Source organism: Danio rerio, chromosome 21, assembly GCF_049306965.1.
Source record: "Danio rerio strain Tuebingen ecotype United States chromosome 21, GRCz12tu, whole genome shotgun sequence".
In the NCBI taxonomy this organism is placed as follows: Eukaryota; Metazoa; Chordata; class Actinopteri; order Cypriniformes; family Danionidae; genus Danio; species Danio rerio.
This window is the reverse complement of record NC_133196.1, coordinates 14,828,986-14,854,551: the sequence shown is the minus strand read 5'-3', so window position 1 is coordinate 14,854,551 and position 25,566 is coordinate 14,828,986. Positions and strand designations below refer to the sequence as shown.

General features: G+C 35.8%; 2 protein-coding genes and 1 long non-coding RNA gene across 36 annotated transcripts in view; 1 reads left to right on the top strand and 2 right to left on the bottom strand.

Annotated features, from left to right (window-relative positions):
• The window catches only part of nsmfa (NMDA receptor synaptonuclear signaling and neuronal migration factor a), an 82,289-nt gene extending 80,254 nt beyond the window's left edge, over window positions 1-2,035 (top strand). For all 10 annotated transcript variants that reach the window (XM_073935081.1, XM_073935077.1, XM_073935080.1 and 7 more), the window contains one exon: window positions 79-2,035. In XM_073935081.1, the coding sequence (XP_073791182.1) occupies window positions 79-176 (98 nt within the window). In that variant the 3' untranslated portion in view covers window positions 177-2,035. The remainder of the gene's footprint in view (window positions 1-78) is intronic.
• Window positions 1-15,100, bottom strand: part of LOC141379820 (uncharacterized) — a 60,693-nt gene extending 45,593 nt beyond the window's left edge. Inside the window, exons 1-4 of one of the 2 annotated variants that reach the window (XR_012396659.1) lie at window positions 14,820-15,053; window positions 13,159-13,393; window positions 7,870-7,969; window positions 5,440-5,592 (exon numbers count right to left, since the gene is read on the bottom strand). This is a non-coding gene — a long non-coding RNA (uncharacterized lncRNA). Of the gene's footprint in view, window positions 1-2,465; window positions 4,959-5,439; window positions 5,593-7,869; window positions 7,970-13,158; window positions 13,394-14,819 lie in introns of those variants that run through there. The other variant, XR_012396658.1, reaches the window with a different exon arrangement.
• A 7,837-nt stretch (window positions 15,101-22,937) lies between these two features.
• zgc:113162 overlaps window positions 22,938-25,566 on the bottom strand; it is a 49,234-nt gene continuing 46,605 nt past the window's right edge. For 23 of the 24 annotated variants that reach the window (XR_012396553.1, XR_012396554.1, XM_073934629.1 and 20 more), the window contains 1 exon segment: window positions 22,938-24,439. Coding sequence is in view for 21 of the 24 variants with exons in the window: in XM_073934629.1 (XP_073790730.1) it covers window positions 24,338-24,439 (102 nt within the window). In the remaining 3 variants the exon portion in view is untranslated. 24 annotated transcript variants of the gene reach the window in all.

The window sequence follows — 25,566 nt, the reverse complement described above, 5'->3', positions numbered from 1 at the left end:
CAGAAAGAGACGTGCTCTCATTGAAATGTAGTTCAGAATCATATCTTCTTCTCTATTCTACCTCTCTTTTTCTTTTAGGCAAAGAAATGATTGAGATGTACTTCGACTTCCGCCTGTTTCGACTTTGGAAAACCCGACAGCACTCAAAACTCCTCGACTACGAAGATCTCTTGTGACCCCGCGCAGGTCTGCGTGTAGCATTCCGGGCAGGACGTCCCACTATAAAACTCCATTCCACCAGCTTTCATTTCAGAAAACGGGAGGAAGAGGAAAACAAGTGGAAACGGACGCAGCCACTTTGCGTCTCAAGTCTTATTTCAGCTCGCCGTTGTGGATTTCAGCCACCTCTGGACGGTAACACACAAAAACAACTGACAAACGCTCCAAAATCCAAGACAAACCGGGATAGAGCAAAGGGAAGGTGTTCTTCTGAACTAGCTGTCAGTCTGTTGACTGTTTTTAAACTAACATATCGCCTACAGCTATTGATCACTAGCCGAGACAGTTGTGCTTTTGAACGAGTCCTGCGTGCAATATCGAGTCAAGCGTACCTACCAGTACCCACGGAAACCGTCATATACGAAATAACAACTAATATATTGGTATACATACAGGATAAACATCTCATGAGTATATAGAGTAGCTATAGTCATGCAAATAATCTAAATGTCAATGGTACAATGATGTACTTTTTCAATGTTTATTGTTGTGGTCTTTCTAATGAACTATTTGGAATAACTCAGGTTTTAGCCTTTACGAATATGTTAGATATTCCCTCCTTTATTCCAGTCATTTAGGTGGAAAGAATGTACATTTTGTCGACCTGCTTATATGTGATTGCTTCTGAGGTTTAGGGTTCTTCACGTTTTGACTTGCATCTCCTTATTACAGCGGCGGAAAAAAGTACCGAACACGTCATGTTTTTTTCCTGGGAATAATATTTCTAAAGGAACTGTTGACTTGGAATTGAACCAGATTTTGGTAAAAACCCAAACAATACAAACATAAAAATAAAACAAAACAAAAAAATCTGAACAATGAGTTATGTGTAATAACAATGGAATGATACAAGGAGAAAGTACTGAACTATTCAAATGTATTTAACACCTTTTATCAAAAGGCTTTTTAGTGATGGCGGCTTAAAGATGCCTCTCATAAAATCTTGATGATTCTGTGGGTCTTGTCTATCAAATCTAATCTATTTTTCTATTTTTTTATTTTATTTTTTAATCTATTTTCTATTGGATTCGGATCAGGTGATTGACTGGGCCATTCTACAGCTTGATTTTCTTTCTCTGAAAGCATTTTGAGAGTTTCCTTGGCTGTGTTTTTGATCATTGTCTTGCTGAAATGTCCACCCTGGTTTCATCTTCATCATTCTGATAATGTACAGTAGACGTTGGACTGAAGCAGCTTAAATCCATTTACAATGAGTAAGGGCAGAGGGTTGCTGAAGAACAACTGCAAGATTTCAGCTGCTGTCTGGACTTTCTACACCTCAGTTTCTTCATGTGTTCAATATTTTTCCCTGTGTCATTTCAATTTATTACACATAACTTAATTTGTAAACTAGGTTAGTTTTATTTGCATGTATGGATTTCTTTGGTTGTTGCCAACATATGAGGAAAATTTCAAGTCATTAGCACCTTTAGAAATGTTTTCAGAGAAAAATGGTAACATGTCAAATACTTATTTCCCCCACTGTAAATGCAGAAAACACATAGATCCATGTTGCAAACACAGTGCCCAAACTGAAAAATCGTGACTTACAGTCGTACAATAATAGAAACACTGACCTCAATATAGGCAGACGTCTTTGCCAGGTGCACCTGGAGCGTCAGCAGGATTACAGCGAGGTGTTACAGATTTGCTCAAATAAGCGCTTATGTCAGTGTGTTCATAATAATTAGGCTGTTTTCATGCTCGCTTTGATTGATGGTCTCAACCTGTCCTTCTTAAAACATAATATTTTGCTCCAGCACTTTCACTGTGTGTGAAACACATGTGGTACCAGTCAAAACATTACTCGGGTTTTGTAGTTGGTTTAAGTGCCAAACTTTTACTTTTTTAACTAAATACAAACCATTTAAAAACTATAGGGTCAGTAAAATAGGACTACTCCTTGTTTATGACCCAAAGACAAATAAAGCTATGGGATAAAAATTAGACCCCAAAAATTCTGTTTCTCTGAATTCATGATTTCCAGTTATGTTTTTGAGTTAAATGCATTGTTTTATTATGTAAACTAATGATTGAATTTCTTGTAAAATAAAAATGTTTACTGTTTTCTGGTCAAGTAAATACTGTATCTGAGAACATCTGAGACTTTTTAAAATAATCCAAAACCTTTGAACAGTTCACTGAAGGCAAAAGTATTAGCCCTTTTGTGAAAGTGTAATTATTTCCGAAGTGCTGTTTAACTGAGAAAGTGCATTTTCACAATATTTGTTGTTTTGTTTTTTCTTCTGTAGAAAGTGATTTGTTTTAAATCATTTGAATATTTTTATTTTTCACAAAATAATTTAATGTGAAATAAAAGCATTTTCATTTTGTTCATATTTTCATTTTATGAATATCATTAGCCCCTTAAGTAAATGTTTTTATTTCCAATTGGACACAGAACAAACCACTGTTGTCCAATGACATGTCTAAATAACCTAACTTCCCTAATTAACCCAATTAGCCCGGGTAATGCCGCGGTCACACTTGAATTTGTGCATACGAAAAGAGGCGAGCATAAACAAAATGATTAGACATTTAAAAAAGCGAGCGATTGGTCCATATTTTAAATTTCTGTCCAGAGAGGTCATGTTTCAATCTTCGATTGGTCTCACGCACATACCTGATGCAATTTTGCAGGTCAGAGTTCACCAAGCTTGAACTTTCAAATGCAGCGAACTGTAAAACTTGTCGCACGAGCTTGCGTTTCTGGTCTGACGCTTTCGCATGCATATGAATGTAAGTCTATGGGCCGAAAAGTCCAATGTGACGACAGATTAAGCCTTTTAATAGAATATCTAGTAAAATATCAAGTATATCTTCTTTATACCAATATATAGTATATCTTCTCTCCTTTAAACAGCACTAAGGAAATATTTGATAAAAAATGTAAATTTGACAGGCAGTATGGTGGTGCAGTGGGTATCGCTGTTGCCTCACAGTAAGAAGGTTGCTGGGTCAGTTGCCATTTCTTTGTTGAATTTGCATGTTCTCCCCGTGTTGGCGTGGGTTTCCCCTACAAGCCCAAAGACATGTGCTATAGGTGAATTGGGTAAGCTAAATTGTCCATAGTGTATGTGTGTGAATGATTGTATGGGTGTTTCCCAGTGATGGGTTGCAGCTGGAAGGGCATCGTTGCGTAAAATATATGATGGATAATTTGGTCGGTTCATTCTGCTGTGGCGACCCCTGATTATTAAAGGGACTAAGCCGAAAAGAAAATGAATGAATTTTTGACAGGAGAGCTAATAATTTTGTCTTCGACTGCATGTACATATATATGTCGCCAATAGTTTTTCATACTCACAAATGAGACTAAATAAAATCTAACTAACACATTTTTTTAACTTGGGAGTGTTTTCATGATGTCAAAATCTCCCCGACCAAATATATCGACTCTAGTATGAAAACAGCCTTATTTTTCCCTTCATTTACTCAAAGCCATTGGTGCGGTGGTGTCATGAGCGGCCATTTTTCTGAAGGTCACTGTTGCCTGAGGGGGCAGGATGGTATTTGATGGCCATATACTGTATGGATAATAGAATGATGCAGACCGTTTAACTGCGGCCTGCAGGTGTAAAACTCTATGCATTCTTCTTCTTCCATTAGTAGCTTTGAGCAACTCTGGAGTTGTTTTTTTCCATGTGTATCTTTATAAATGTTCTAATGTACTCAGCTAATAAGCCATGAACTCTTTCATAAGCTGCTCAGACTGACGCTTCGTTGATGTAAATGACTTCAGGCACTCATGATAAACTTCCAGCTGGTTGAGCGATGGATTTTTCTTTTGTCTTGTTTTTTTTAATGCTCCAACAATGCTAATTGGCTGCTCCCTTGGTATTGTTTAGGCAATCTTACACCTAACTGATAGACAGAATGAAGTTTTGCCCCATGGAAATAAGTGAAAGAGTCAGTACAAGCATTGCTTGTCAGAAGAAATGCCTGTACCTTGTCAAGATGTGCATTATGTGGAATCTCATTTGATTTAGAGGCAATTTAAAAAGAGACACAACTAAATATAAGGGTTTGTTATGCAGAAAAGTATAAAGGCCACCGTATATTTAAGGCAAAATTGTCATTTTGAACAAAATTAGCAAAATTTTATTTTAATTATATTTCAATATCTCATTTTTACTAATAAAAGTTACAGTATTGGAATCTAATATTATTGGATGCCATATTTAACGTCTCATTACAGTATTTGATGATAAATGAGGGATACAAAATATATACAAATGGCCATATCCGTATCAACCAATAATGTTTATTTTTTAATATCATCATTATTAGTCAGGTAAAAAAAATTAAGCAAATTAAAATGAAAGTAAGGATTATTCATCATTACTCATTTCTCACCCTAAAAAAGGGGGGGAAAGAAAGATCTAGATGTTTCCTTGCTGTTTTCTATAGTTTAGATTTTAAAATAAGATCAGTTTTCCACTATTCATTCGATTTCAAGACTGAGATCAGAACTTATTTTCATTAAACTATAGTATATATCAGCTATCAGTTAACAAAATGTAAATGTTCCTGCATTAGTGCTAAATTTTAACTTTCATTTTGAGTAAACTTTGTAGTAGTTAGGATGATTTTAAGGGTCCAGGCAAACACTACACTTCGCTTAAGTCAATAATGGACGTGAGCTGCTGACTCTGGGATGCTAGGTTGCTGCTGGAAGGGCATCTGCTGTGTAAAACATATGCTGGAATAGTTGACGGTTCATTCCACTGTGGCTTAGCCTAAAGGGAATGAATGAATGAATGAATAAACGAACATGAATTCCTAAAATTGAAACTAATATTATAAAAACTAATTAGAAATGTTTTCACAAAATAAAAACTAAACTAAAACCAACAAAACCGTCAGTTAAACAAACTAAAACCAAACTGAAATTTACAGTAAACTTAAAAAAGGCTTCAAAATAAAAATAATAAAAAATTCAAATAATAAAAATTCAAAAATAAAATAAATCTATAATAACCTTGGTTAGCAAAGTTTTGTCTGACTTCAGAAAAATATTTAGCAAGGCATCTAAAACCCCATTTTCCAGTGAATGCACATCTTGACAGCATACGTGTGCTACAAAGACACATCAGCCATTCACGACTTCATGGTGATCTAATATGGCGGATATGCAGAAAATCTAGCTATGATAACCTTTAATTAGTCTCCTGTTCCACTCAGAGTGTGTCCGGATATCAAATACAGTAGGGTTTTTACCACAGGGGCAATTGCTCCTCGGCAGCCGCTCGCTCGCTTCTCCTAAAGGGCTGCACCCCGGCCAGAAAACAGGCTGCAAATGAATTGGACCGATTCTCTAGCAATTTCAGTCATTATGGGGCCATCTGTGACTCACAGTAGGTGTCAGGGATCCTGGCATGTCAGAGAGAAAGAGAGAAAATCCACATTCACTACAGACGGCAACATCACGCTAGTAGGAACATTCAGTGCTGAGAGCGAATGTCCAAAATGAGCAGAACGCATCAAACGGAGGGCATTTAAACCACTCGTGTCAGTTTGCAAATTGATTGATTTACATTTCAGTGCATTAGTGTGGTTTGTCAATGTACTGTAGCAATATATGTAACTCTGCTAAATGTTAACGTTGAGAACTTTTTACTGATTTGTTATATATTTATGCTATTTATTTGGTCTCTGTGCTGGACGGTAATGGCTGTTTGTGCTAAGCTTGATTTCTGTTGACTTATGAAAGAATTTGTATTTTTTGTACACAAAGCTTTGGCAATGTCTGAGTTTACTTTGTATTGCATTTAATTAGCATCAATGTGATCTGCTAGTAACACTTCACAATAAGAGTCCTTTTATTACCGTTAAGTGGAATTAATTAATTACTCTTTTATTTATTTATTTTTATTTTTAATAATAGTTTAAAATATTTTTTAATATTTAATATATATATATATATATATATATATATATATATATATATATATATATATATATATATATATAATTTATTATTTAATAATTTATTTATATTTTTTATTAATTTATTTTTTGATTCTGCTTTTATATTTTATTTATCTTAATAGAATGTTTTTAATTATTTAAAAATTTGTACAAAAATTATTATAGTCACTTAAATTATTTTATTTTAATAAAAACAGGTTTAATTTAATTAGAAAAATATGCAGTTTCATATTAACATAAGGTTGCACTGATTGCCATTAATGACATTATTTCAGCCATATTTTGACATTTTTTCACAAAAATTATTTGTAACTTGCATTTAATGCACTTTTGCACATTTAATTTGATGCAGACGTCATTAATATTAATCACTCAATGTCAACTGAACAATTGGAACCTTATTATAAAGTGTTACTAATTTCACTTTATGCCATCTAGCATCTATTTGATGTAAACAGAAATGGTTTCTAGAAGGCTCACAAGAACAACTCCAGCCCACTCCAAACCATGACACAAACTCGAACCCCTAATCCCAAAGATTTGGTGGTAGAGACTGATTGATTCTAAACCAGCTAACCAACAGAACCTGCATATGTGTAAACTGGCATTATTTGTCAACCTTGTTTGACAGGCGTAAATGAGAAGTTTCAGCCATGATCAGAAGATTGCCTCAGCTTTAACAGTGTTTAGCCATTTAATGTATTCCCTTTGTTGTTGGGCCTAAACTAATTATGTGTAAAAAATGTATTAAAGGAGCGGTGCTGTAATTTTTTTAGATAAATGATTTATTTATTCAAACATACAAGGTATTTTTATGAGACTTTATGGACAGCAGTGTGTTGGCGTTTGTTTTATTCTCTATTTAAGTAGCCTTTATTAGGCAATATGGTTGAGATTGTCTGTAATAACTGTTAGCATTTTCATTCTTCCTGGAAAAGTCCCTACTGCAAAAAATGTATTTCTTCTTCAGTATTTCTGTATATCTAAAGATTTTAGATGATAAATATTGGTAGTTACATATATAATACAATATTGGTAAAAAAAATTATAAAAAATCGTAATATTCAAAACTTTTGGCTACAGTCACTAATCTGTGAAAAAATATTACAAAAAACAAAAATAATTTAGCATTTTTATGCATAAAAATATTTGCCTTTTATATAAGAAACAGTAATCTTACCTTCTCATTAAATTTATTTGTTTATTTATCTATTACATCACTGGGATATTTGTTTTTCTCATTGTTTACCTTTATAAGTCATCGTCCCGATAGTGGGAAGTTTAAGTTTACTTCACTAAATTGCAATTAAATCCAAATCTAATCATGATAAACTCTGTCAATTTGGAAGGGTCTAACTCCTCTGAATACATATTGTACTGTTGTTTTCACTTTAGCTAAAATCCAACAAGTGTCTTCTTTAAAATGAGACCAAGCTTAAATCTATGCACCAAAGCGCTGCAGATTGGCAATCAGTTAAGTTGAATGTTATTTTCTATGTTCAAAACGTGGAAGGAGTTAAAGCATAAAGTCACTTAATTATTTCATCTCTCAAGTAATCTTGATTCTTAAGCAAATGTATCTTGATTTAAGAATGTTCGGACAGTTGTACCGTAAAAGATACAGCAACACTAAGGAAGAAAATACTTTTTTTGCAGTGCAGTGCTTTTCTGAGCCCTACTTAAAGGCTGTTTTTAATGCATCTACCTATAGTAGGTTACCTGATCATCCACTAGCTGAACTTTGAACTCTTCAATACAACATTTATACTCCTCAATCTTGCATTGGTCAACTCCAATCAGCAAATCAAGCTGGTGCTTTCTATCAGAGCACAAAAAAAATAAAAAGAAAATCATTGTATATAAGGTACTTGTTTAAATTTCATGAATATATTTTAACCACTCATAATCATTCACTACTGTACGCTTAGTAATGCAGTTAAATGGTTCTCCAGTCAACGATGTAACGGGATTCATTCAGCCAAGGCTCATTGAAAATATATGTCTCAACCTATGTTTTGCGATGTGTAAAATACGTTGCTACCTGTACGTTTCGTTGCACATTTCAGATGGCAAATGCACTAGGAGCACTGTGTATAATTTTAGGAATCTGAAAAATGTTACTTAAGGTATGTTTTTTTTTGTACTATGTGTTGTACTGTAAGAAGGTGGGGCTTGTAGTACAGCTCACCTAGGCTGTATCCAAAATCCAAAATCGCTTACGTACTGCATTTGAATTTACTACTCGACCGTTAGAAAAGTATGTTCTATACAATATAAATGTGAGTAGTATGACTGGAACTTGCATGTACTACAATAGCCATTTTGTCATGGTCAGTTGCGTCAACTTCTATTCATGAAGTCTCTCGCTGTGTATCATGGGATGGTGTATCGTCCATCACATGCGCACTTCAGAATCTCGGCAGAAGTAGTAGGTCATCCGGGTGCTTATCGAATACTGTTTTTTAAATTCTATGAATTCAACTCTCATACTAATTTTAGCATAATATATGGTATGGACGTATGCGATTTCAGATTTAGCCTTAAGACTGATTCATACATCTTAGTCAAGTGATCGCCATGACCCACGGCGACTGCCTTGCGTGTAGTCTTGCATTCATACTTCTGCATGCTGTTTGTGTTGCTATGCAACAACACGTAATAACAACGCGCAATGACAACGCTAGCTGGCAGCAGGCTTTTATGTGCCTCTGTGTCGAGATTCTTCGTGGGTGTTTCATTTTTTCTGAACACTACCTTAATGTACAAGTAGCTAAAACTCTCAACAACTTTAATAATAAGGTAAAAACAAAACAAAAGTTTCCATCAGGAGCTCTTTCAAGAGACTCGACACTTGTAAACAAACACTCCAACAGGCTCACAGCTCTTAGCACCACCCACCCTTGTCACCACTACCAAGCCGACCAATCACAGAGCTTGCACTAAGTGTAACTGCGACGTGTAATTACATTTTTGGGGATGTGCGCGTCAACATCGACATCAGCCTTGACAAGGGCTATGTGAAGTATAAATCAGCCTTTAGACTAGCGAACCACTGACCTAAACCCAACCAATAGTGTTTTCAAAAGCAAACATAAATGTTTAACCTTGATTTTACTTTGCTTTTATCTGTTTTGCGGAACCATGCTTCACCGTACCCAAACCCTAGCTCTGGTTCATAAGTGCAAAACTGCACAAAGTAAGTTCCCAAGCAAACTGACCATGCTAGAAAAGTTGTCTATATGGAGGTAGATAGGTGACTTTAAGTTATATGATTACAAATCATAGACACTGTTAACTTGTTCTATGTTTTTTTTTTTTTTTTTGGTGTTGTGCAAAGAACTGCATGAAAATAATCATTTATTCGTCGATAATATGTGCATGTATATATCATTAGTGTGAAAAGGACCATCATATTACCCCATAGCGTTTATTTTATCTAAAAACGGTTGCGTTTTCACGTAGGCTGAAGCACATATTTTCAACGAGCCGGTGTTGATTCATTTCTAGTGGCCGCAGTTACAGGCCGGCTTCTCAATTCACGAACCACTCAAAACACCCTTGAGTAGCATTAATATCACACAATCTCTTCATAGACTTTCATCTCCACACATTTTGTCTCCCTTTCTGCTCATCATCTTGAGCGGGAAAACTAGCATGAGCGCAGGTGCGCCAGAGCTCATTAGCTTTATGAGAGACTTGATGGATAGTTTTCTTTGCAGAGCATTACACTCCAACCCTCTTCGCATCATATGAGATTGTGTTTTATAATTGAAGAGTATGAATATTCAACAACAAACATATCCATTATGGTCTGTTATTGAGTAAAGAATAAGAATGAACATGTCCACTCGAGAGGCGTGTGAAGTGTGTGTACCATTGAGGAGAATAGATTTTTTTTTTAACTCTCCCATGAATAATGATGGCGTCATTGTTTTTATGAGTATGTGTTGTAGATATGACTTGCATAACAGATATATCTGGTGTTGATTATGTCATTTGAGATATCTACATCTGCGGATTTGTGTCTTGTGCATTTCATTGTGTAACTGAATGGTTGTGCTGGAGGTTGAACTTGTGTGCGGTCGCTGGACCCGCGGCATCTTAAATACCAGATAATTCCAACATGCTGGCGCCGAATGGGTGCAAAGTGTTTCTAATGCTTTTCTTTATTTTAATAAAATGTTGTTTCGGTCATGCTTTTTGGCCCTATCATCTGTACTTTAACTTTCTTTTTGCTTCATCTGTAACTTGATATGTCAAAAAAACTTTTAAAATAAGGGGAAATTAAAGGTGCCATAGAGTATAATGGAGTTCAGTACATGGAAATGACACACTATGAGCCTCAAACACCATTGTTTCCTTGTTCTCATGTAAATTCCTAGAAGGTAGGATTTTATGTGGGACTCTTATTTTGAAAACAGCAAAAGCGGGAAGACTAAAAAAAAGAGCATTTTTACTGCTCCATGTTAACTGCTCATCAGAATGCAAAATGCAGGATATACGGATTGTAAATGTATTCAGTGCCACCCAAAAGTGGCATACGGTTTCAAACGTGTATCAGGGCTCGAAATTAACCTTTTTGCTTGGTAGCACCGGTGCTCCTAACTTGAAAAATTTAGGCCAAATTTAGGCCAACAGCCAACAGCACCTACCAATTATAAGCACCGTGTTTTATACAAACAGATTTATTGCATTTGAAATCAACACTAATCAAACTAATATGTATATATATATATGCATGTGTGAGGAAAATATGTCTCTACGAAATCCCGTTATCAGAAGAAAATAGATTTTTATAACAAAACTGAGTGACCAAAGCATACATGGAGCGCTCACCGGCCCTGCACGCACTGCTTGACATGAATGAATCTGTTAACGGTATAACTGTGCTGTTCTCACGGGTGCTGTCTGATATTGCACTGATGCTTTTGACATATACTGTACCTTTTTATATGCATACATCAGCGCAAGCCCATTTGCGAAGGTATGCGTGGTGTTAAAGTTTACATATAGCTACCACTTGCATATTGGACAGCATTTGGCGATTAAATGAAGGATTAAAAAGAACCTCTTGTGCTAGATTTGGCAAACACAGTTACCTGAAAATTTTATCCCACAGACTTTTTATAGCAGACTTGAAGCAAATGCAAGTCTTTTATCCACTCTTCGAAAAGTGTAGAGGGTGGATTATTATTCACCACATGATCACTAATCAGATGTGTCATTATTTGTAACTTTAGATGGTTTCTAAAACAAAATCTGTCAGTTATTTTCATTCTCATTTTCAGCGCTTTACATTTTCGCTGTAGTAGCTCTCCCTGTTATCCCAAGCCAGAAGGCATTGACTGAGTGATTGACAACTGATATTAACCAATCCATTCGCGCTCAGTTCTAGAGCAGTGGGCCAATAAGAAGAGCGTGAAGGCTTTGTTTACTGCAGCTAGTTGACATGACAATTGTTTTAAACCATTCCTGAGCGCTGTGTTTCGTGTTTCAAATGCAAAGATGCATTTTGCGTATATGCCTCCTAAATCTGTGCATATAGTGAACATTTTGCAGTAAAAACTGGTCGCACACAACAATTTTATGCACTCACACAAATGCTTCCAAATATATTTTGAGGTCGCATAGATAAAATTTTGCGTGCATATGCGACCAAAATGGGTGCAATTTCGAGCCTTGTGTATAGTTACATTGAGTAAACCGTGGTGAGTTCGGTGAACCGATAACCTTCACGGCCAATCACAGTAATTTCTGTTGAGCACATGAACACAATGGCAAATCAGGGCAGTTTAAGAATGTGTTCAACAGCGCTCAAATGTTCGCAGGAAATGGACATTTTTACATTTTCTGTACTGATTGGTATCGAATTCCAGTATCATGACAACCCTACATGTTTGTAATGAGGCAACAAACACTTGTAAATGGCAGAGTATGTGTTTATTTTGAATTTATTGAGGATTTTGTTGAGGATTTAGCCTGTATTTCTTCTGCAACACAACTTGCTTTACCTAATTTGTTAAAATAGTTTTTGACAAATGTAATATTTTGTTTGTGTATTTTAGAGTACATCACACTCTCTGTGAATGTGTGTAAGAGAGCAGCGTCATTAATATTCATGACCATTCCAAAAATGGTCAAAACTGAGATTTTTATTTTTGGGGTAATTTCTGTGGTTATAAATAAGTATATAAAACTCTTTCAGGAGATTTTTTTAACTTGCCAAAGTCCACATTATGTAGCTATCAGAGAACACCTTTTTTTTCGATCACTGCACTTATGGCACCCATTAAGGCCATTATTAGGTACAGTACCATTACCAGGGTATTAGAACTAAATCTAAAATCTAATGGCAACCTTTTGCAGATGCAAATGCACAATCAAGTCTCAAATTTGATTTAAAGTTGGCATGAAATAAAATGTCAGCCTTATTTATATACAGTTGAAGAAGAATAATTAGCCCCTCTGTTTTTTATATATTTTCCAAATGATGTTTAACAGAGCAACACATTTTTTTCTGAGTATTTCCTATAATATTTTTTTCTGCTGGAGAAACTCTTATTTGTTTTATTTCGGCTATAATAAAAGCAGTTTTTAATTTTTAAAAAACATTTTAAGGTCAAAATTATTAGCCCCCTTAAACAATATTTTTTTCACTTGTCTATAGAACAAACCATCGTTATACAATGATTTGCCTTATTACCCTAACCTGCCTAGTTAACCTAATTGACCTAGTTAAGCCTTTAAAATGCATGTTAAGCTGAATACTAGTATCTCAAACAACATACTGTAAAATATTATGTACTGCCATCATGGCAAAGATAAAAGAAATCAGTTATTAGAAATTAATTATTAAAATTATATGTTTAGAAAAGTTTATTAATATATATTGGTGTATATCTTTTAGCTCTGACTTGATCTGTGAAATTTGTAAGTGAACTTTATATAAAATTAAGTAAAAAAGTTATCAAATATGATACAAAATCTGCTCTGTGACTTGAAAAGTACCTAATTGCTCTTGTGAAGGCCATCTGGCCAGGCGATGTGCGAGCGGACAGGAGCAGTCGTGATCTGCTGACCTTGCTGAGCTCAAGGCTGTGGAGAGACACTGATGGCCTGTCAGAGCCGCACATTTATCACATATACTGTTGGTCTGATGCCTTTCCTGACTGCTGACCACAGGAGTCTGGATCAGTGAACTCTCCCTCTTTATTGCTTTATTCATTCACATATAAGCGAGCACCTGTGGTTTAACATAGATCAAAACACTGATTAAATATTTAGCTTGGTGCTATTATGTAAGCCAACACATGGTAGACTCATTATTTCTAATGAGGCTTGACTCTTGAGTGTTGAGCTTCAAAACAGAAACAGCCATATTAATTAATTCTTGTAAATAATTATGTATGTCCACAGAGTTTAAGAAAGGCAATGTTCAAGTCATTTAATCGGATTTCTTTACTACATATAAGCAATTTTTTATATTTATTAATATATATATATATATATATATATATATATATATATATATATATATATATATATATATGCAAATTTTTTTACATTGACCAATTGTTGTTGCTGTGAATATTATAAAAAAAAACACCGCGGTTTTTAAAAATATGCTTTAATATCTAACTTCTTTTGTTGTTGCCCCTACTGAAAAAAACAGCTTAAACCAGCCTAGGCTGGTTGGCTGGTTTTAGAGTGGTTTTGGCCATTTCCAGGTTGGTGTCCAGCCATTTCCAGCCTGGAAATGGCCAAAACTCCTCTAAACCAGAGTGGTCAACCAGCTAAAAGCAGCCTAGGCTTTTTTTTTAGTAGGGTGAAGTCCTCAAAATGACAGACCACCTCTACAAAGGCAAAAGCAAATGGTCAGATTTTGATTGAAGATAGCCAAGTTAATCTTTTTTTCAGTAGATTAACTTGCACAGCTTAATAGTTCACCTAAAGAATAACAATGTGCGCTAACAAAATAAACATTGTACATTTCGATTTCACATGGACATTAAAGGGATAGTACACCAAAATATTTGAAATTGTTATTTTAATTTATTCACCTTCAGAATTTTTTTTTGAAGAAAGCTGAAAACCTGTGACCATTGACATCCATTGTACGAAAACCAAATAAAGGCTACTATGGAAGTCAATGGTTTTCTTCAAAATATTTTCTTTTGTGTTCAACAGGAGAAAGTAACTTAAACAGGTTTGAAACGAGTAAAGGGTGAGTCAGTAAACGACGACTTTGGGGTGAACTGTCTCTTTAAGCGTTTTAATTGTGTTTCTTGGTGAATCACGATAAAATGCTAATCAACCCTTATCGTCACTTTGGTTTGTTTGTATGTGCTTTTTACTCTCAAAGTGAGCAATAGGTTCCTGGAGTCTTATGAAACAAAATACACAGTCTGTGCAAGAAACTGAACATCATTTATTACCTCATTATAAAATTATTAGGCTCGTTCAGAAAGTGGCAACCGACCTCCACATGAAGACAAACATTACAGCCTGTTTGGCTTTTTACCTTATGAATATTTTGATGCTAAAATAAACAACTGCAATAGCATACAAATGACTAGCTTTTAGCGCAAGCCTAATAGACCTTATGTCTATATATAGATAAGTCTGGAGTGACAGATAGCCAAGGTCTCTGCAGTGTGATAAAAGTTTACCTGACTGAACGTTTAAGTGGCGCGGTTATGTGAGAGCACATATATGACTATCCTTGAAAAAGATGATGCAGTGACTGTCCTCCGCAGACAACATCAATCCATACAGCAATATATGCCGAGAAACCTTCGGCTGTGACAGCACTGGTAAGATATGTTTTCTCGTCCATCATCCACTGACCTAGATGAGATGGTCCTTTGTATAATGTTTGTCTTGTAGGTCTAAAACGCTGCTCTGGTCAGTCTGATGGCTGAAAGTTTGACTGTACCGCCATCTAGAGGACAGGATCAGAATGACACGCTTTACGGTATTCATTCATTCATTTTCTTTTCGGCTTAGTCCCTTTAATAATTTGGGGTCGCCACAGCGGAATGAACCCCCAACTTATCCAGTCTATATTTTACACAGTGGATGCCCTTCCAGCTGCAACCCATCACTGAGAAATACTGTAGCCTATTTTTTTGGTTTGATTATCGTGTGAACAATTTTTTTAAAAAAAGGAGAGGTTAAAATTTAGAAACATTAAATATTTGTGATAATTTACCAACTTTGAGTTCTCATAGACCTTGATAAGACTGATGATAAGTTTTGACGTTTCACGTTTATGACATGGGTCAAAGATTAAAAGGAGCATCAGAGCAAGTGTAATACAGATTTTACATTTTATATTAATGTTATTATTAAAAATCGCCTTATGAACAAAACATGTTTATTGTAGTTAAACCACTGTAAACAAAATAAAATCTATATAATTTGTTACAATAACTTTTCCTATTTTGTAGTAAAATGATGATTATTCAAATGGTAATAAATCTGCCTAAAATCTTCTACATTTGCTATAATCAAACCATGGTTATATATTGGCTTTCTTACCATATTTTACACAATTTACTTAAAGTCTATTTACTGTAACAATACTAGCTTATATGGCAAATACCTCATCAGGCATTTAGAGCAATTTGATTCAATATTTTATTGTATTGCTGCCCCAAAAGATGATTTCACTTATGTTTTGACATTTTTATTTTATTTTTACAAAACATATTTTAAAGTGGGGGTGGTGGGGGGTGTCAAGGGCTGAAGGGGCACTTTTTTATTCATATGGGGTCATTGTTATTTATTTATTTTCTTCAAAGATAAAAGGGCAGAAAAGGTTGAGTCCTACCTGTGCACGTGCCTGTATAAACCAAGCGGCAGCCTCCCGCTCTCCTCGTGAAGCAAGCATGGAAGTAACTGAAGATGCAATTCATTGAAATTCTGCTAGTGCTGGCTCCATGATAGAGCAGATTTATATTGTACACACTATTAAAACGGCCAACTTTACAGCAGAAAAAAGGTGTTTACAGTCTGGTACAAAGAACAGTTTTGGTTCATATAGTTAATATTACCCTTCATGACAACTGTGAGGGGAGTGAATGTTTTTATAACTTATCTGTTTTGTTTTTATTGAGTTTTATTAATTCTGCATAATTAAGGGCGTGGCCACTTAATTTAGTTAGGTCTCACTGATCGCCCTCACTTCACCTCAGCTGATTCCGGCTGATTAACCGCTGAACTCGGCATATACTTCATATTTTTGTTTTGTTTTATGTGGCTTCACACAGTCAGTTGCTTTTTGGTGTTGTTTCTTACAATTATCAGCTTATATGGCATGCTGTGTGCACTTAATTGTGCTCACAAACCATTCACATGGCCTTCATTTCCCAGGTGAGTGAAATTATATAGTTATATCCCATCTCTATAAATGCATTTGAATTGTTTTATTTAAGATCCAGAATCTGACATTGATTAGCTGTAGGCTACACAACAGTCATCTGAAGTGTTGTCATACAGTTTTATGTCTGGATTTCATAAATAGCCTTGCATTTTGTTAGCACAGACTATATTTGAAGTGTTTGGAAGTAATTTGCGTTTTCCTCCTGTAGAAAAACATCATAAAAACAATGCTTAGTGGCTCAACAATCTATTACAACAGTTTTTAAAAGCCTAAACATTTTATTGATATAGTTCAATACCAAACACAGAACACAAACGAGTCACATGTAATAAAGATTTAAGCGTTTCTCCCAAAGAAAAGCCTGTCTAAGCAAAATGCTAGCAGTCGTTTGTAGCTCAGCTCACACTCCGCCTCTTTGCCCTTGTTTGGTATCACCAGGTTGGTGTGATGACGCGCGAACAAAACGGCGACGGTTCACAATGCCTACTTGTAGCCTTTTTTGCGTTCTTTAGAAACCTAAGGCTGATTTCACAGATACTACATCCATATCTTTTACAGTCTATGGCAGGGGTCACCAATCTCGTTCCTGGAGGTCCAGTGCCCTGCAGAGTTTAGCTCCAACTTGCCTCAACACACCTGCCAGGGTGTTTCAAGTGTGCCTAGTAAGACCTTGATTAGCTTGTTCAGGTGTGTTGGATTAGGGATGGAGCTAAAATCTGCACGACACCGGACCTCCAGGAACAAGTTTGGTGATCCCTGGTCTGAGGTATAAACCCATAAGAAAAATTAGTCATTGTAGTAAACTTGTTGATTACCATCTTTATAATCAATTTCTTCTTCTTTTTTTTCCTAAAAATACCATGATTAAACTTTGGTTACTAAAGATTACATTTCTAAGGGTTAAATCCCTCATCATTATCACGGAGTTAATAGTTTTTAAGATACTTGTGAGATGATTTTTTTGCGAGGGCACATTGTTATTCTTTAGGTGATCAATTAATCTGTGCAAGTAATACACTGGAAAAAAGTTTGTTTTGGTAATCTTTGATTCAAGTCTGGCTTCTGCGGTTGGAGTGACAATGACGTCTGATGCTTCAGCTGCTATCTTAGCCACATTCCTTTTATCATTAATTTACTATGAAGTAATGATATGCAAAAATAAACCCCGCCCCCTACTCAATATTTCTCTTTCAGTTGAAAGTACATCAACATACTGATATACTATAACATGCTCATCAACTTCAGTTTTGTTTCACAAGCTACCCTTTCCTCCTCCAGTTTAGCTTATTTCTTTATTTGTATTAGAGAGCTGAATTGAACACATTGGAAGAAAACCTCTGGAAACAACAAAACACACTCTTGCACCTGCGTTTGTGGAGAGCTGATGATAATCCTTCTTGTGGTGTGTTTCTGCACCTGGTCTCTGAGAAAACAATTAAATATGGTGTCTGGATACAAACCTCTTCTGAGATCAGCAACTCTTGCTTGCTGACTCCATGATCGTGTACCGCTGGGTTCAACACCCATATGGACCCTAAAAAAACAGCTTTGTTGCCATTTCTTGCCATTAAAGCATAGTCTGATGTGCCATTTCCAAGAACCACCCAATTTTTTTCTGAAAGCTCTTTACAGCATTGTTTCACAGACAGTGTAAGACACTATCTACATTAGCAAGCATGGCTGAATCAACAGAATACTGACACTTTCAATTTAGTGTATGAACTCCACTCTGAATCAGGTTGTGCAATTTCAGATGGTTCACCTTTCTATGTATATAGATAGTGTGTAACAGAAGGCCATTACTCTTTCTGCCGGAAACATGCTGACCAGAGTGAACCAAATAAATTTGCTGACTCCTAAAACCCCACGTTCTTTACCTCTGAGCAACTTATACTTTGATTTGCGCAGTGCTTGTCACGGGCTGACCTGCGAGTATATGCTCTGATTCTTTGTACAGTTCAAGTCAGAATTATTAGCCCTCCTGAATTATTTCCCCCAATTTCAGTTTAAGTTTTTTTTTCAACACATTTCTATTCATAATAGTTTTAATAACTCATTTTTAATAACTGATTTATTTTATCTTTGCCATGATGACAGTAAATAATATTTCACTAGACATTTTTCAAGACACTATTCAACTTAAAGTGACATTTAAAGGCTTTACTAGGTTAAGTTAGGGTTATTAGGCAAATCTTTGTATAACAATGTTCTGTAGTCTATCTAAAAAATATTGCTTAAGGGGGGAAAAAATATTGACCTTAAAATGATTTAAAACTGCTTTTATTATAGCAAAATAAAACAAATAAGACTTTCTCCAGAAGAAAAAAAATATTATAGGAAATACTGTGAACAATTCTTTGCTTTGTTAAACATCATTTGGGAAATATAAAAAAAAGAGAAAATTCACAGGAGGGCTTATGACTTTGACTTGTATATATAACTCTGTATATAGACCCACTTAATGAAAAATGCACAAGAATGTCTTTTGTGTGGAAGTTGTGCATGTTTCTTCTAGTGATGATATCAGCTTAGGGAAGAGGGGAAAAATAAGTGAATAAAAGCTACTGACCTATCATGCATGCAGAACATTCAAGGTAAACTTGGGGAGTAATGCATTCAAAAAGTCATGTATAGTCTACAGTTTTTGCTTTAATGCACCAGTTTAAGGCATTCCTAATCAATCAGTAATATTTTGGTCTGTAAATATTGAGTAACAAATCTAAAAAAAAAATTAAAAAAAATTATTCAAAGGAGAAAACACACTGAGGGGCCGATCACACCAAACACACTTTTCCAATCTGAAAACCTGAGGCCCACAGCAATGCCTTTTTTGTTCACATTTTTACAGCAGTTTAACTTAGTGCATGAATTCATCCCTAACATAACAAAGGGGTGTCCAGAGTTTATTTTTGAGTTTTTATTTTTTATTTAAAGCATTTACCCAAAATGTCAAAATAAGATGCGTCACCAAAAATTATTCCACTAGCTGAAACAGGGAAAAAGTTACGGCCAAGTTAAGACTCAAAATCACCCCAGAGTGGATGAATACATCCCCAACAGTATATACAGATGAAGTCAGAATTATTAGAACAAAATATTAAGTTGTCACCACTAGGGGGAGCCTATTGAACACAAACAAAGGTGCAGTTTGTGGAATCATGGGAGTTGTAGTCCATATCCGACATGACTCGGACAGAAATCATCCTTATTTTAGATGAGCTAATGTTTCTTAACTTGTGGGTCACTTAACTATTTTCAGTGGGTCATTGTGTTCTTGTAATGCACAACTTTGATTCTAAAAGATGTGTTAAAGCTTTTATTCCTCTAAGCAAACACTGTTTATGTGCATGGACAACACGTTCTCCTGACACTTCATTCACTCTTTTGCCTGACTCCGCACACAGCCATGAGTTGTGAAGGGATTCAGAATTAACCTGGGGCCTCATGTATCAACGCTGTGTATGCACAAAAACTTTGCGTACGCCAGGTTTCACGCTCAGAATCGCTCACGTTTGGATTTACTAACAATGAACTGAACGTGGGAATGTGCGCAGCTTCACGGCAGCTTTCTGGCTGGCGTACGCACTTTTTTTGTGCGTGTCTGTTTTATTTCCATTGGCGACTCCTAGAGGCAGTTGTGTTAAATTGCTCTCTACAAAGTGTCTGAGCCTTGCAATGGCAGCTGTATAAGATGGGTTCATCTAGCAGGTATATAAGGTTTCCATACCATACAGTTGACCAGCTAAACATTAAAGCACAATTTGCAGCAGTCGCCTGTTTTCCCAATGTAATCTGAGCAATCTACCGCACGCACATTGCTATAAAGACACTATCTGAAGATGAATTTGCATGCGTGAATCAGAAATATTTCCATTCAATAAATGTGCAAATAAAATATGATGGTTATTGATATAAACTTATTGATGATTCCTTCTTGTCCTTCTCGTGATAAATAGTTGGCAAAATCTGATATGTAGCGGGGAAAAAAAGAAGAAAGAGTTCATCAGACGCTGGATTCGAGCCGAGTTCATGCTCGAACGTGTCAATTCATGATCACATGTCTTACGAACTGCGCCACTGAGACTGTTAAGAATCCTGCAACATTTTACAGATATTTTACACTATTTCTTTTTTTTAATGCACTCAGTGCGATATGTTCAGACCCAACTGTGTTAACCGCATCAGCTAAACTCTCCCACTCTATTTTTTTCTTTTGTTGTTAATTCCGGAGAACAAACTTGCAAATAACACCGCTTTTCTCCGGTCTACCTCCGAAAGTAGCACATACAATTCACATTCTGTTCAAAGTTTCTCTTTTTGCTTGCTTTTGACATTGCTTTTTCGTTGGGTTTTGCCATTAGCATAGTCATTAGCATATTCATACGGGGGAGGAGGCAGGGAGGGGTTTTGTGCTCGCGCATGTTGCGCTCAGTTTCACGTTCATTCGGATGTACAAAAGAATATGCGTGAGATTCGGCGTACGCAGTGTTTCATACATCTGAATTTTTATGTACGAAGACTTGCGTGGAAATCTTACTAAAACATTTACAGCTTTGTGCGTACGCAGAAAAAAATTCAGATGTATGAAACACTGCATACGCACATTTACAGCTTTGTGCGTACGCAATGTTTTAGTAAGATTTCCACGCAAGTCTTCGTACATGAGGCCCCTGGTGTTTGTTGTACTATTATTTGCAACAACATAGGGCAACTCCTGCAGGATTTTTTAATTTTTTTAAAAATATACTGAATGCATACTGATTGCATTTTTAGACATTTATTCAACATGTGTAGATGACAATTATTTTGATGGTTTCTTCTGTAAGCTTCATTTTTCCAAATCTTTTCCAAACTTGTTTTTTTTTAAGTTAAACAAATTTGAACTTAATATTTTGAGCTTAGTTGATGCAAGTTAAAATGACTTGTAAAGAAAAATTGGTTTAACTTCAATGTAAGCAACACATTTTCTACAGTGTAGGAATTTTCTGAAAGCACTACTAGAACTAATGTACCAGCATTCAGCAACAGACTTACGTAGGCATCGATAATGAATATAATAACAATATGGCTTTTCCTGCGTCACACTTTATGTGTGTTTTATACCTCTTTTAAAAGCAAAAAATGCTTGCTGGGTATGATGAGTTTAGTGTGTGTGTGTGTGTGTGTGTGTGTGTGTGTGTGTGTGTTGTGTGTGTTGTGTGTGTTGTGTGTTGTGTGTGTTGTGTGTTGTGTGTGTGTGTGTGTGTGTGTGTGTGTGTGTGTGTGTGTGTGTGTGAGAGAGAGAGAGAGAGAGTGAATACTTGACAAGCTAAACAACATGGATTACAGAACCAAACAGGTATGTGTGCTCAGCCACATAAGTTTTCTTTACAAAGTGTCAGCGCCAACTACTGGCCTGGAATGCAGAATATAACATGTTTAGCTTTTTAATTTTTAGATCATGTAAATTATGATCACTTTATCATCTATACACTGAACTTTTCAAAAATACTAAGGATAAACATCCATTTTACATACAATACACATTGTAAAATGTTCATCGGACGTAAGATAAATGAAATGGGTCTATAAATGATTGACGACACATTTATATATTGAACTTATAGCCCTGCAGATTTATTTTTATATCAAGTTTTTGCATATCATTTGGTATAAACTGAGCTCTGGATGTTTCAATGACTCACAACCTGATTGACAGCCTTGTACTGAGAGCCACTGATTGCATTTCCCATATAATGAGGCCTGCGTCAATATATTTACCACGTTCCGTCACAGTGGGGTCATTTACAGCCACCACAGGAACATATTTCCCAGCAGAAATGACACCCACTTACAGTCACCCACATGCATTTCCCCGTCACATTTTCCTCTGGCTGCAAACGCTCGCCTCACAAATCATACGTGCTGTTTACACACCGAGTGCTCTCGTTTCACACCGCTGGTGGCCTCCAAATGGATTTTTTTTTTCTCTGATCATAAATTAACTTCACGCGAGCCATGTCTAGCACAGCATTGTCCCGGTGAGGATGGAAGGCACATACTATTGTCAGAACAGTAAATCCATGACCTTTGAGTCACCTCAATTACAGGCAGTAATGCAGACCACCGTATCAAAGAAGCCGAGCAGGACCCCTGGCCTGAACTGTACCTGAATACTAATGACAAATATAAGTAAACCTAATGCTCCATTTGTAGATGTTGCCTCACAAATCACTTGTTTTTGTCATGTCATGATTATAATATTGATTCCATGTTGATTTAACAGACTTTTTAATGGCGTTTAATAGGGGAATATTGATTTCGGTTTTCATTAATGTCATACAATCTGAAAAATTATTTAAAAAATTGTGTTCGTTGGTTGAATTAATTGATGGGTTTTTCTATTAAATGGAAGAAAAAAAACTTGAAAACTAATCAATGTTTTATTGGTGTTACTAACAAACTACAGTAGAAATATAGATAAATCCACATTTGAATATAACCGTACAAATCGGGGGGGGGGGGGGGGGGGGGGGGTATTACAAACAGCTCAGTAAACAAAATAGATTCTAGTTAAGAAACACTAGTTAAACATCTGATAAGGGTTTATACAAACATTTACTATCATGACGAATTTCACATATTCAAAACCCACACAACCTGAGAAAACAGTGATTATACAGCCCTTACTAGAATACTATAGTGACTTATTTTAGTATGATTGTTCAGCTATCTGTGCACGTTCTACAATTACCATTTTTATTAATTAAAGGGTTTTTTAACACTTAGCATTTTCTTTTAAAACAGTATAAAATATGGATCACCAAACCAAGATAGATGGAAAAAGGAGGTCTCAGACCAAAAAGATGACATATATTACAGAAAAACCTATTTTTTCCCTTTCATGGTCATAATTTTGCACATTACATTCCACATTGAAAATTCAGAAATGTATTTCCTAGCAGCAAATGTTCATTTGAGTGAGGAACTCCTGGTGCTCTTTTGACTCTCCGCATTTTATAAGCTCTTCATTAAGTCTCAAATAATATAAATACAAACACAACAACTGCATTAAGTGTTTTGAATGTTGTTTAAGATTTTGTTTTGCTAAATAAATATTATAAAAGTATTTTCTTATTTGTTTGCTTTGTATGATATGGTTTAAAAAAGGCAGTTTAAATAAATATCTACATGTATGATTTTTCTTTTTGTGTCCAAATCAAATGAACCAAACCACAAGTGTGAGCCGGACAATTTTTTTAAGTTTCATCAAATGGTGTTAACACTGGGAAAAAAATGTTAACAGAACAACAACTAAAGCATGAAAATAACAGAGCGTGTCGAATGCCAGTATGAATATATATGTTTGTTTTTCTAAAACGAAAAGGCACCTTAGTGCACCTTAATTTCTCTGGTTTGGTTTAAACTTATTTCCTGCTTTTTAGCAGGAATAAAAAAGTAAACTTGCATTTTCCTGAAGCCAAGATAAATCAGGAATTGGTTTGTAATGAATTTGGTCTTTTTTTAATGTGAATAAAATTGAAAAAACTGGTCCCTAAAGAATTACACTATTATCTACATGATAAAAAAAACAGAAAAGGTCAAATTCTGCCTTTCATTCAGTGTCACGCTATAAGGAGGGCGTCCAGAACTGCTTATTGAGTGAACATTCAGTCGAGTGTTGTTTTTTTGTCCTCAATTACCAGACGTTCTCCTGTATGTGGCACTCGTGGGAGAACAGAGTGTCAGTCACGGTCCACCGCCGCAGACTCTTCAGTCCTTCAGTGCAGGGGTTTGCTTTGTTTTAGAAGGGATTTGTGGAGCTCAGCCTGTGGACAGGTTGTTGTCTGGCGGCTCCAGAGTCTCAGCGATGTCCTCCAGCTCATCCAGAAGCTCAGAGAAGGACGGTCTCCGGAAAGCATCCATCTGAGAAAAAGGCAGAAACAGGTTAATCTTTGGTGTTTCAATGAAATCTGTAAAATATACATGTTCAGAAGAGTGATTGGGCTGAAGGTGAAATCACTTGTTGATAGATGTTCCTGCATAGAAATCTGCTACATAGCAAAAACTGTTCAAAAAAACCCTTATCAATGGCTGCGTCCGAAACCGCATACTTCCATACTATATAGTACGCTAAAATCAGTATGCGAGCCGAGCAGTGTGTCCGAATTCATAGAATTCGAAAATCAGTATGCTAGAAGTACCCGGATGACTTCCGGCGAGATTCTGGAGTGCGCATCCCATGCACGCTGCGCTATTCCATAATGCCCCGTGAGAGAATTCATGAATGGAAGTGAGGCGACGCAACTGACGCAGGTAGGTCACGTGATTATGACAAAATGGCGGATGTAGTACGTCCGAACTTCATTCAAACTTTTCACATTCATACTGTATAGAACGTACTTTTCTAACGGCCGAGTAGTACGTTTACATTCAAATGCAGTACCGACTGAGTAGTAGGCGGTTTCGGACGCAGCCAATGAGGCTGTATAAGTCAATGTAGGTTAATGCATTTACTAACATGACTAAACAATGAACAATACTAGGGATGCTCTGATTGATTGGCTGAAGATCGTTATCGGCCGATATTCACATCACGACCCGATTAGTACTCACTGATCTGGCCAATCTTGTGAACCAATCGCAAGCGTTTGTTCACTAGTAAGGCGAGATCTCATACTTAGAGGGAAATGTCCTTATGCAATGGCAAAGTTATATAACACTTGACGCATTAGAATCAATATTCTTTATCGGCCAATCACCATGACAAGAAATCGGTACTAGGTACCGGTACTGCAAAAATCCTGATCGGAGCATCCCTAAACAATACATTTACAGTATTATAGTTTTTGCTGATCTTAGTTAATTAAAATATGTGTGTTTGTTTGTTCATATTAATAAGCATAAATTTGGATGTTAATAATGCATTAGTAAATGTTGAATAATGATTAATAAATGCTGTACAAGCATTGTTCATAATTTGTTCAGTAAATACATTAACTAATAAAACCGTGTGATCGTGTTACTTTTTTTTTCTTCAAAAATTGGAATTA